Here is a 14,143-nt window from a genome sequence, read left to right as displayed (position 1 = left end):
TGAAATTACTGAAATTGAAAAATCTGTTGAAATCTGTGGTACTACTAGTACCTACTAGTACTAATTATTCATTATTCCATGCGACTGTTATAACTGAGGTATGTTTGATCGATATTATTGATATTAAACCCATAGGCGGATATCAGGGGGCTTGGGGGGGGGGGCTTAGATCCCCCCAAATATTTTAATTGTCCTCCAAAATCGAAACTATGTTAGAAATTTTATTCGTTATTTTTATAATTTATTTATAATTATCTGTTTATTTTTTTTGAAAATCGTAAAATAAGAAATAATCAAAAACTATTTACAATAGCATTAACAATACCAATTACATAATTTGGCTACTTGCGAAAGAAGTTTCAGTGCAATGAAAAAAATAAAAATTTGGTTAAGGACATTGTTGGTTGAAGATAAGTTCAGCAATATTTCAATACTATATATTGAAAAAGATATATCGAAAAATATAAAAAACGATGATATTTTGAGTATCTTTGCTAATACAAATAGTTATTTGTCATTAAAATAAAATATTAATTATTTTTAAATATACGTTATTTAGTGTTTTTTTAATACAATTTAAACATATCTATATTTTTAATGGTAATAAGTTTTACTTGTGTATGGGAAGGGGGTATGGGGACGAAGCCCCTGCGGGTTATTTTACATTGAATTATTATAGCCCCCCCCAAAAATTCAACTAAATATCCGCCTATGATTAAACCCAGATTTACTACCAAACAATTTTGCACGATTCTTCGATAATATTTCAACATAGCCACCGATAATTTCGGAAAGCTTTCGAGAATACTTCACTTTAAATACTCCAAAACAAAATATAGATTGTATTCATAATTTAAAAAAAAAAAACTATTCAAATAGTTCTACGAAAATTAACTAAAGAACATTTTTATTTCACTAAAAAAAGTGGTCATGAAATACATAGAAATTGGTTGATATATTCACCGTCGGCATTTATTTTGTTATATTTGTAAGCTATATTCACCGAATAACACGCTGTTGCGTAAAGAGAGTTTTAGCAATTGGCAACATTCTAAAGAACGACTTAGAGAATATGAAAATTAATTTGTTCATAGAAAAGTAATTTGTGATTTTTCAAACCGCTCTATAGATATTAAGCGTATTGATTGTCAACTAGTTTTATAGTATAAAAAAGATTTTCAGTATTGGAGGGACGTTTTAAAATGAACAGTATCAGTTATTCAATTTTTAACTCAAAGAGGATTAGCATTTTTCAGAGAAAATGAAATTATAGGAAATTATTATTAATTATTATATGGAAATTTTTTGGGTATTATGGAGTTAATAGCAAAGTTTGATCCATTTTTAAAAGAACATCTCAATAATTATAGGAACGTTGGTAGTGGTAAAACAAATTATATTTCATCATACACAGTTTGTGAAATCATAATTTTAATGAGAGATAAAGCTTTAAAACCTATAATAGAACAAACAAAAAATGCAAAATATTTTGGAATGATTGTTCACTTTACACCTAATATCACTTACATCGATCAATTAGCAATTATATTACGATACGTTAATTGTGATGGACAACCAGTTGAACGTTTTTTAAAATTCCAAGATATTAATGGACATACGGCTGAGTATTTAACTTATTAGTAAATCAGAATTATATATTTTAATATTTGTTATACATTTTTTTTCTTGGTTGAACCGTGTTGCCTGGTGGTAGTGATGGGCAAAATTATTTTGGTCTTGCAGTCTTGGTCTTGGTCTTGCAGCAAGACCAAGACCAAGACTGAGACTCCAAGACCAAGAACAAAACAAGACCCACACTGCAAAAGTCTTGCAGTCTTGCAATATTTATTGAAGTTCTTTTTTTTTAAAAAATAACCAGAAAATACGTATTTTAATGTAGTTTTTTAGGAATATAATAAAAATGTAATATTGTATTTGACGTACAAAACGTTGCAAGAATTAAGAAAATAATAAATTATTGAATTATTGAAAACAATATCACAAAAAGATTTTAAAAAAAATGGTAAAAAAAAATAAGAATAGATAATGTAAGAAAAATATTCTTTTATTTGCATGAAAAAGAAGTGAATTGGCAGCAATTGGTTTCCAAAAATTAAAATGAATATTGTAACAGACAGTATTAGATATAGGTACTCAAAATAAATCAACAAAATGACTACTTTGGCAAAATGTTTATTAAACTCATCGGCAATTAAGGATTTTTAGTAATTGTACAATTTTCATAAGTGACAATTTCACTGAAACTTAGGACTTAGGGGGGCTTAGCCCCCCAAAATGTATTATAGTCCCCTCAAATTTTTTGATTATTTAAAATTTAATGATAATTTAAGCATGGGATAGTGAGATACATACTAAATAATATGAATATATGTATGACGCAGAGAATTATTCAAAAGTAAATTATATAAATATAAAATATTATTATTATAGTTTAATTTTTAATTCTTACAATCCTACATAATTAATAATAATATTGTTATCTAATAAATATGACGGACAACGGTGGAATATTGCGGTGGTGCTATGTCATATTTTATGTAAAACATATTATATAGAAGTAGGTACATGATTTTTAATAATATAGTATGGTAATAATATTTTATGATTGTTTTTATTTCAATTAATAATTATTGTTCTGTGTCTGCGGCAATGGGGGGTATGGGGGACAAAGCCCCTCATAGCTCACATTGACTATATTTATTTATAGGGCTTCAGCCCCCCCCCCCCAATATTTTAGACCTAGTTGCGCCAATGGCGACGATGCTTCTCCGATGAATGAACAAAATAAAATAAAACAATTTTAGACATTCACATTTCACAGTATTATTTATATATCGTATTATATTGTATATTCAACAGTAAACAACATTTATTTTTATAATTTCTTGACTGGAGGGAAAATAATATTAATAACTGATAATATATGAAAAGTGAAATGACCGTAGTGAAAAGTAATTTCAAGAAATACGAACATAATATAACCATTGATTATAGAATAGAAATAATAGAAAAATAAAGTACGTGACAAATAATAATAAGGCAAAATACTTTTTTTTTTTTTTTTTATTAAAATGCATATTTACGATCTATACAACAAGCAGTACATAAGTAAATTTTATAATATATAATATAAATCATGGCATGTATATCTTGAGGGGGGAAAACCGTCCATCAACAGTACCTCCTAGTTAGTTTGATGGTTTCATATTATAGGGACCGTTTTTTTTTTTTTTGTGAGTTAGGCAAGGGCGTCTCTTGGCCATTTTCTTTTTAACCTCCTTGGAGGGTTGTTGGGGATGGTTATAGAGGACATGCGAGAAATAAGAGGGTTTTGGTTTGAGTGCAGTTTGGAGTGGAACTTTTTATAGTGACGAGTTGCTAATTCGTTCACTGTTGGGATTTGTAGATCCTTATGTAGTACGTCGTTGGTCATATACCAAGGGACACCAGTTATTTGTCTAAGACATATGGACTGGAAATCTTGTATGGGTCTTATATTAGATGGTTTAGCTTGGCCCCATATTTGGATACCATATGACCAAAGGGGGGTAATAATCGTCTTATATATTAATATTTTGTTTTATAAACTCATAGAAGGAGATAATAATGGATGAAGGAGATGCAGGCGTGTATTAGATTGTTTTCTTTTTTGTCAAGTACGATGGGCCCAGGTAAGTCTTTTATCTAAATGAACTCCTAGGTATTTGGTTATATTTTTGATAGGAATTTATACATTATTTAGTGATAGTTGAGGACATTCTTTTTTACTAAGAGAAAAATTTATTTGAACTGATTTTTTTTCATTAATTTTAATTTTCCATTTTTTAGTCCAGTTGGAAATTTGATTTAAATGGAATTGTATATCATGAGTGGCTATGTTTGGGTTTTTGTTTGATGCTAGTATGGCGGTATCATCTGCATATGTTGCTAGAATTGTATGGTTTGTTTTCGGTATATCTGATGTATATATATTGTAGAATATGGGTGATAGGTCACTTCCCTGTGGTACTCCCGCTTTAATTTTATGGTAAGGAGAGTAAGAATTGTTATATTTAATAGTGAAATATTGATCTTCTTGGTAAGATTTTAAAATGAGAAAATATGGAGCAAGTAGAAATGATTTTAATTTGAACAGTAATCCGTCATGCCAAACACGATCGAACGCTTGCGCGGTATCAAGGAATACACATGGGCAGTGTTTTTTTTTTCTAATGATGATGATATTTTATCGGTGATTCTATGTATTTGGTGGATTGTTAAATGATATGATCGAAATCCAAATTGAGTATTTGGGATGATATTCTTTTCTTTAACAATAAAGGTTATTCTTTTAAGGAGTAGTTTTTCGAAAAGCTTCCTTAACGTCGGTAGTAAGCTTATCGGGTGGTATGAAGTTACTAAGTGTTTTGGTTTTTCTGGCTTAGCGATTAATATAATTGTTGAGAATTTCCATATCGGGTGAATGTATGACAAACTGAGCATTGCGTTGTATATATAAGTGAGAAGAAGTATGGTTTTGTTTGTTAATTTTTTGAGAATTTTGTTATTAATTAGATCGTACCCTGGAGATTTGTTGTTGCATAGTTTAGCAATATTTGATTTTATTTCTTGTGGTGTAATTGGTTTAGCTGGTAGTGATATAGGTAGTGGACTGTTAAGAAAAGTTTGAACATTTTTTAAGTATGTCGTTATGTTAGCATTTGTATCTGAGTGGGGTTGGTAAGTTTCTGATTGGTAGTTACCGAATAAATTTGCTTTTTCACTGTCGGTTGTGGCTAAAGTGTTGTTAGGATTTGTTAAAGGGGGGACTAAGTCTATTTTTTTTAGTTCTATTTTTTATTGATTTCCATAAGGAACCTTTGACTGGTGTGAGTGATGACAAGAATGAATGAAATTGATTGTTTTTGAATGTTTGTAGTTCCTTTTTCAATTTGTTCGTTAGTTTGATTCGTATGGTATTTTTTGTTTTCTTACGAACATGTCTGATCTACGAAATTCTGTTGCACGCGTACTAAAAACATTATGATAAACCACAATAGTGCTTCTTCCATATCGTCAAGCATCACTAAAATAACTGAACACTATTGGAGAATAAACAGAAATACAGTTGAAACTGGAATGGAAAACTCAGTAAAAGTTGGAACGTGTTGACACTTTATAAAATGTACGTCTTATTATTTATTTTATATGTCTAACAAAACGTGCAATAAGTCGTTGCATGTAAATCGGGCTTTACGATAAATTGCAATTCCGTAGAAACAGTTGATATGGTATCGATCGATCTATTTCAAGAGAATTAAAGATTAAATTAGCGTACTCAAAATGCAATCGCCATGTTCGTATCTATTAGTTAAAATTAATTTGTGAATTTCTCAACTGACAGCACTATCTTACAGATAAAGTTCCAAATAACTTATTTGATACTAAATCTACCGAATAAAATCTTAACTAAAAGTTTTTATCAATGTTTTATAATTTTCATCATAATATATTTAATTTAACAATATATATTTCTTGTATAGTAAACAACCGTCCGAGGTTAATTTGAAACACGATTGTCATTTTTCACGTCGTTTTAAAATTGCACAATATTATAAAATTATAAATTACTATAAATTAAAATTACTTCAATTTGTTCATGTGTTAATAATGATGATGAAGAAATTGTTGAGTTTCTTTTACGTTTTGTTCTTATTACACAATTGTAATAATAAATCAATTTTGACGTTTGTGAAATTGGTTTCTCTCTTTCTATCTTTTTTTAGCCATACTTTATACATTAGCAAACGAAAAAAAGAATAAAACGTATATTTTTATCCACAACACAACAGTTCAGCAATCAGCATTTAGCATACAATGGAAATATTAAAATTCAAAATATGGCAAAAAAGACATTTATTTTGTCTTATCCATGTCTTATCACAGTATAAAAATGATAAAATCCAAAGAGGTTTGATAAATCTTCCATGATAAAATCAACATGTACCGACTAACAATAGACTTACTACTAAAGTAGTTGGAGCCACATAACCCAAAAAACTATGATATTATTTTCACATTGTAACTTAGCTAATGGTTCCTTTACCTTACAATATTCCTTCAAAAATATCCATTCATTCAGTTGTAATATTTTTAACTTCAAATTATCAAATGCTCTAGTCAGCTGTTGCTTATATTTTAAAATGTTTAAGCTTGAGTCATATAATGAGTTCCAACGAGTTACTACAGAAATAGGAAATTCACAACCACAACTTTCGAGAATTTTATCTGAAGCTACTGTGCTTCTACTAACGAGGGTCCAAAAATATTAGAATAAAACATTGGAAGTTGATGACGAAGGTAAAATTATGAATTTATTTCAGCCCATTAATGTTAATATATTAGAAGTAGCATGGTATGGTAATGAAATTTTATGAAACCTCAATTGTAAATACTTTATTCCAAGAGTATTGAAAATAATAAAATACTTATTAAGTTCAGAATTAAATGACTTTTCAGAAAAAAGTAAAAACATTGATGATTTGTGCAACAGCAAATCTAGAAATCTCTTTATGTTGGGACATACTTCGGTATGTTATGCTGAGAACTGCTGTTCTTCCATTTTATTATTTTTAACAAGTCGTACTCATCATTTTCCAAGTGTTCAAGAATTATTATGTTTATACAAAATTCGTAGAGTTCAAATTAAAGATTGAACTGATTGAGATATTCACAATATTAATATAAATATGTTACTTGAAATAGAACAATTATCTTAGAAGACAGGGAAAAGCTCTGATTTAGGTTTATTTAATTTTGCCCATGAGGACGATGTCATTGAAACTTATTCACAGTCATTCAATCGATTATATAAAAGAGTTATGGATACCTATAAATCTTTGTTTATCATGTCATAAATTGGGTTATAAAATAATGTTATAAATATTAATAACATTAGAAATCCTGTTAGTAATGAACACTAGGGAAAAATCAGTGAATTCGTTGAAACTAACAATTTACCCAGTGATTTTATTTGTTTGTTTTGTATTAAAATATTTCGTTCAAATGCATTACCATGGTACCTTCTTCTTGCATACTTAATAATTTATATTCTCCAGTTACACCTCAGGTACTTTTATGCTTAAACGATTTTGAAAGAATACTTATACAGCGAGCCAAAAATTTTCAAGTTATTAAAATGAGTTCTGTGGCCGGTCGTAAACAACCTAAAAAAAGCTATGATCCAAAAAAGTCATAGGAAGAGCATTCTATTTATCTCTACCATTAGAGAAAACGTTAAAAAAATTACCAATTCCTAACCAAGCTATAGTTGAACATAAATTATATATTCTTGTTTGTAGCATTCCAACGAAAAACAAAAAAATATAACAAAGTTTAATTAAAATTCACCAAGTGTATAATGCGTTGATATGGTTAAAGGGTAATTATAGTTTGTACAAAGATATATCTATTCCACACTAAAACTATTTTTAAAATTATATATTGACTATGAAACTGAATACTATCAGATTTCAATACTGATGAAGATGAAATATTAAATAACATTGATAATGATAATAGTATTAATACTAACGTTGAGGGCTTACATTAACATGCTCAGACATGGGAAAATGAAAATCCTTTACTAATTGATAACACTGGTAGAAAAGGGATATTAATGAGATACAACTGCTTACTTAAGCAGAACCAACCAATGAGTACTATGAACAATACACTATACATATACTTAAGAAACCTTGTAAGAATACTAAAGATTTTTATGAAATGCTAAAAGTAAATGCACAGTCAATTGATCAACGAGATTTACATCAGTTAGATTTAAAAGTGTTTTCCTATATTGTTTCTTTTGGGAAATGATAGTCAATATTCTTACCGATTAGTTTCATTTATGCCTTCTGAATTTATCAAATCCTGATTTTTGTCAATGAACCCAATTTTTATAACTAACATACAACACTTATTTTTCTTGCTTTATGACTTTAATATTAGAGAGTTAAAGGCTGGTATTTATCACAAACTAAATACCAAGAAATCTTCAGAAAATAAACTTTTTTAGAATGTTTAGAGTTACTTAAAAATGAATAGTTGGAAGGCAATTTAACTACTATATTCACAAGATTAAGAAACACAACCCAATACTGATATAGTCAGATATAGAAACTATAATAACTTGGTATGAACCAGTGACTCTTTTAACATTAATTCCTACCGAGTACAACTGGAATACGCTAGAATCGTTCTTAAGGAAAGTTAATAGTACAATAGCAGACGGCAAAAACTATCAGTACTTATAGTATTTGATCCCATTTTTACATCACGTTTTATTAATAATGAATTTAAAGGTATACTGGATTTTTTTACATCCGATGATGTACCATTGGGTGTAATCACACATTACGTATGGCAGCGAGAATATCAAACCAGAGGACTACAACATTTCCATACATTTATTTGGATAGAAGGAACTTTAGTGTTGGGAGTTTCAACAAATGACGAAGTAGCTGATTTTATTGCGAAAAAAATTACGTGTGATAACTTGATAAAAATTAATTTCCAATACATTCAAAACGTATAGATTCATATTAAATTCACAAGCACAATAGTTATTGCATGCGCAAGAAAAATACATTGAAAGATATAGTTCAATGTTGTAGATTTGAATATCCTATGTCTGTTACAAATCAGTTTACAATCCTTGATGTTGCTACATCTAGTATTACTGGACGAAGAAATCTAAAATCGAAAAGAGACTTAATGATATACCACGATCAGAAGAAGAAGCAAATATAAATTATTATAATTCTGCTATTCTATTGGCGTGGGGAGGAAATATGGACATACAATTAATTTGTGAAAATTCATGTGCCCTTAGTTCTTACATAACAAAATATCAGACTAAACCTGAAACATTTAATGTTTCACGAACGTTTGATGTAATAAACAGTAATAAGTCTTTAAATACTAAATTATAGAATGTACCTTTACGGTCACTCAGTAACAGAGATTGTGAAGTTCTAGAAGCATGTGACATGTTGCTAGGTATACCTTTATATAGAACTGATAAAAATGCAATGATCAAATGTTTGGATGTAAAAATAATGAGGAACAGAAGACTGAAATCAAAAACAGAAATAGAAAGTTTGTATAACCAGTCTACTGATCTGTACTACCCTTCGATGATTGATATTCATTACCCAAACACACCCACTGAAATGGAAAATACTAATCTATTCGATTTTGCTAGTAAATACGATATTGTAAAAAAAAAACCACGTTTGACAAAACTTCAATGTTATGAGTATCCCGGTTATCGGTTGATCAAAAAACGACCATGGTCACATTTAATTAAACATTCTATTTATAACTGAAAATTAGAACCAGAAAAGTACTTCCGTTCTTTATTAATGTTATTTGAACCATGGAGTGAAAAAAAAAAAATTAATCGGTGTAAGCAACATATATTTTGAGGCATTTATGATATGTAAAAATATAGTATAATCAGTAATATATTATCATAATCATCTGCAATATCTTATCACATCTAAAGATGATATTAATAGGATTATTGGAATATTGTAAAACAACCAAATGTCACATACTACAAACGAAACAAACGATAAGTTTCAAATTAATTAATTAGAAGAAGCTATGGAAGTGCTACAAAATAATGCAAATAATGCAAAAAAATGAAGAAAATGTAGAAACTTTAATAGAAAACTTAAACTTTGATCAAAAATAAGTATTTGATTTTGTTAGGGGTGAAATAGCAAGTGAAAATAGATCACTAATACGTCACTTTGTTTCCGGTGTATGGGGTACAAGGAAATCATATTTGATTAAAACTATTAAGGCATATGTAACAAACCAATTAAATCGAAATGTAGCTATAACAGATCCAACGGGAATAGCTGCATATAATATACAAAGTATTCGCCGTTTTTGCAGTTACTGGTAGAACATAGACACACCCCACCATACAGACCCTTATCAAATGGTTCTCTTAAATTAATTCGTGAAAAAATGAAAAATGTAATTTTATTCATAATTGACGAGATAAGTATGGTATCTAATGAGAAATTGATTTATATATATTTAGGACTACGTGACATTTATGACACAGGTAACAGTGATGATGGTTGGTTTGGGAAAATCAATATCTTAATTTTCAGAGATCTTCTTCAAGTATCACCAGTGAATGAACAATCGCCATTTCTACCATCAAATGCAAAAAATAGTGATAAGTATCTACATGCATTAGATGCATGCTATAAATTTATGGGAAAAGTTGTTTACTTACAATGAATTAACCAAAAACACGAGAAAAAAATAGAGTAATCCTGAATATGCTAAAATACTGGATAGAATTAGAATTAACACAGTTACACGATCTGACATTCAAACTATGAATAAACAAAAAATTAGTTTTAAAATCAAAAAAAATCCTGCAGATATAATAAGACAATTGTACAAATGAAGCTACCAGATTCTACACTATTTATACTTTCTACAAGAAAACATTGCTCATTTTTAAATAATGTAATATTATCTTTATTATCTTCAGATAACATTCGTTTGGAACCAATTGATTTTGTTTATTGTAAACCATCAACTAAAACAAAGCTATGACAAATCTGTCGAAACTTGATGATGATAGTTCGCGGACAGTTGGTCTTTAAAAATATTTAAAGTGAAGTTAAACTGTAAAATTATGTTACAAAGAAATATTGATGTATCAAGTGGTTTGATTAACGAAGTTATAGGAACAGTTAAAAATATAATTATTGGAATTGATGGTAAGCCTCAACAAATTCAAGTGATCTTTAACGAAAAAATGTATCATCTTAAACCTGTTACAACAAGCTTGAACTTTTTCACGGATCATTCGTATTCAGAAAACAATTTCCCATAACGGTCGCTTATGGAATTACTATTCACAAAAGTCAAATTATGTCGTTGGAAAATTGTATTGTAGATGTTGCTAACTCTACATTTTTTAGTGATCAAACATATGTATACACGTAAAAGATATAATATGGAAAAAATCATCAAATGTTCAGGTCCATAACATTCAAATATTCCAACATCTATTACCAATTTAAATATTTTAGTGTTTTTAAATTTGGATGCGGTTTATTGTTTTGCAAATGCATCTTTGCAAGTAATTTTCAATTGTACTCACATACTAAATATCTTGATTAATTCTTTAGAAGACAATGTATTAAAAAAACTTGCATACTTATATACATCACAAGTATGTCAATTAAGTGTATCTAGTATAAGAAATTAGATTGGTCATCCTTACGTTAACATAAAACAGCAAGATGCTTCTGAGTTTATTAGTGCACTCATTACTTTATACGAACCCTTACACACATTCTTTGCTTCATCAACTTCAAACGATATTAAAATACTCTAGGTGTAAAAAGAGTAGAGTATATATTTCAAATAATTATATAATTCAACTTAATGTACCGAAAACATACAAAAATTGTCACAATGCATTCCATATTGAATGACCTGTCTAAAGAAGTTACAATAGGAAATATAACTTGTGCTTCTAATACTACTTCAAACCATACACAGACAATAAACATACTCAATACTCATGAATATTTGTACTTTCAAATTCAACTTTGGAGTGTGTGAATACAAAAATTACAAATCTTCATATAAATGCATTAGCCACCATAACATATAACGGTTGATAGTAAATGTTATACTTTAAGCTCGATAATTTGCCATCATGGTCAACCTATGACTGAAGCCCATTATACATCAATTATAAAACATCAAAATAAATGGGCAAGATGTAACGATACATCTGTACAGTTTGAACGGTGACCTCGTCGTGCTAAAGACGTCTGCATAATAATAATGGAAAAAAAATAAAAAATATTACGTATAATAATGTACTAGTATATTATTCAATATGATAATTTATAAAAAATAATGATACCCCAACAAAAATACTCCGACATCTCCATGTAAAAAAACACTAAGTAAAAAATAAAAAAATAATAAAAATGCTATAAAATATTTGATAAAAGGTGGAATCTAAGTAAATAGTTTAACGTGTAAAATGTATATGTCAGTAATTAATTAAAATTTAATAAAATTGATTTTTTTTATTAATTTATAATATGAATATTAATTATTTTAATTAAAATTGATTTAAATTTAGTTTACTTGGCTGGAAGATTCAATCTAAGAAATATCTAGAAAAGTTTTTGTAATAGATAACCCGAGAGGTGTTGCTAACCGTATTATCAACAAGCATTATATCATTTATTATTCTATATAAGTTTAAAGTCCAAATTACAATAATTATACGTTGTCTATAGTATATACAGTAACATCTCATATTATTGGTATATCCTTACCACTCAAATCATCCAGATAGGATTAATACGGGGGTCTGAGGAACAGGGCAATAGCAAGAAGAATGGAAGAAAACGATAATCCGGGACCATCGAAGACGATGAAAGTAAAGAAGCCAGTATCAAGGAAAAAGACAAGGGAACCAGTACCTCGTCTTCCTTCGTCTTCATCATCATCGTCGACAGTTCAGGAGATATTATATTATACAATGGGCAAGACAGTAAATAAAGAAGAAATAGAACGAGACATAATTAAAGCCCTACAAAACTTAAGGGCAGATATGATGCTTGGCGAAATAAATTTCGAAACGGTGGCAATATTATCAGTCGTTATAGAGCATTTGCTAATAGAGGAAGAGAAGCGAAATGAAAATTATGGCAATATAATCAACAGTAAAGAGAATCAAACAGAACAAACTCTGAGACTGGAACAGAAACAGAACAGAAAACAAACTAATATGGAGAAATGCGTGGAGAAACGTATGGAGAATCTCTTCGCTACCATAAGAGAAGAAGTGAGAGGTTTGAAGAAGACCATTGAAAAACAGACAGGTACAAATAGACCCATAAGATCACGCCTTGGTCCTATACAGAGACCGAGGACCAGAGAACAAAGGCCAGATACCCCGAGGAACGAGGGGCAATTTACAGTTGTAGTCAATAAAAAGAAAAAAAGATCAAACGCTAAGAAACAAATCGAAAAAGGAAGAAGTAGTGTGTGTTGAACAAGATTCACTAGATTGGTGGAACATAAACAAGACAACTTACCCTATTATGTTCGTTTCAGCAAAAAAAGTTATGACCATTCAAGCTACAAGCTTAGCGTCTGAACGTATTTTTAGTAAAGGGGGATGTATATTAACTGATCATAGATCATCGTTAACTAACGAACATGCCAGTCAGCTTATTTTATAACTATGAATAAGGACTATATAGCTAACCAGTGTTTTAAATATTATTTTATTTTAATTTAACTTCAAGATTAAGACTGACCCTTAAGGTAAAAGGCAGTTCATATTTATTGTATTAGTTTATTTTATGTTTTTATGAATAAATCGTTTAAACCAGACTATTTATTTGATTACTAATATTGGTAAATTATTAGTATTAGATCACTAATATATTGTGTAGTATAAGTATGATTATTCGATTATTCGAGTGTTCGATTATTCGTCATTTCGGATAAAAATCGAATACTCTCAGATTATTCGATTAATTGATTATAATCGAACATTTAACTAATATTCGATTATTGTGGGGAAAAAAATAATCGTGCAGTCCTAGGCCCGAACACATCTAAACCAAAAATATCTCAGCGTGTGACCGGACTGGACCTAACCCAATCCCGTTCCGGGCTTTTTCCGTTCCGGGCTTTTTCCGTTCCGGTCCGGATTGACCCGGGACCGGGCTGATCTTTACCTACCACAAACCCCTTACAACAGTGTGTCCCAACCTTTTTCATCTTGTACCACATGGTAAATTTTAAAAAATCTCATTCTCCCTCCCTCTAAATTTAGAGTTTAGGCGATTTTTTTAGTCATGCTAATTAAACTTTGCACCTATTAATATTAAATTAAATGCAAAAAGGTTTATCCACTATCATTATAAAATATAATTGTTATCGATGCGGAATAATTTGAAAATATGTAGTGATTTCAATTTTAAACATTGCAAATTTAATATATCATAATTATTTTTGTAATTTTATCATCATCATATTCTCTTCCGAGTGAACCCAAAATTAC

General features: G+C 29.3%; 1 protein-coding gene across 1 annotated transcript; it reads left to right on the top strand.

Annotated features, from left to right (window-relative positions):
- Positions 1 to 6,090: 6,090 nt before the first annotated feature.
- LOC112683582 lies at positions 6,091 to 13,457 on the top strand. Its single transcript, XM_025554665.1, has 2 exons — positions 6,091 to 6,360; positions 12,203 to 13,457. The coding sequence occupies exon 2, from the start codon at positions 12,464 to 12,466 to the stop codon at positions 13,121 to 13,123; it is 660 nt and encodes a 219-aa protein (XP_025410450.1). The 5' UTR covers positions 6,091 to 6,360; positions 12,203 to 12,463; the 3' UTR covers positions 13,124 to 13,457.
- The last annotated feature ends 686 nt before the right edge of the window (positions 13,458 to 14,143 follow it).

This window comes from Sipha flava, unplaced genomic scaffold (genome assembly GCF_003268045.1).
Source record: "Sipha flava isolate LNK unplaced genomic scaffold, YSA_version1 229_pilon_pilon, whole genome shotgun sequence".
NCBI classification, from domain to species: Eukaryota; Metazoa; Arthropoda; class Insecta; order Hemiptera; family Aphididae; genus Sipha; species Sipha flava.
This window is presented reverse-complemented; position numbering and strand designations above follow the sequence as displayed.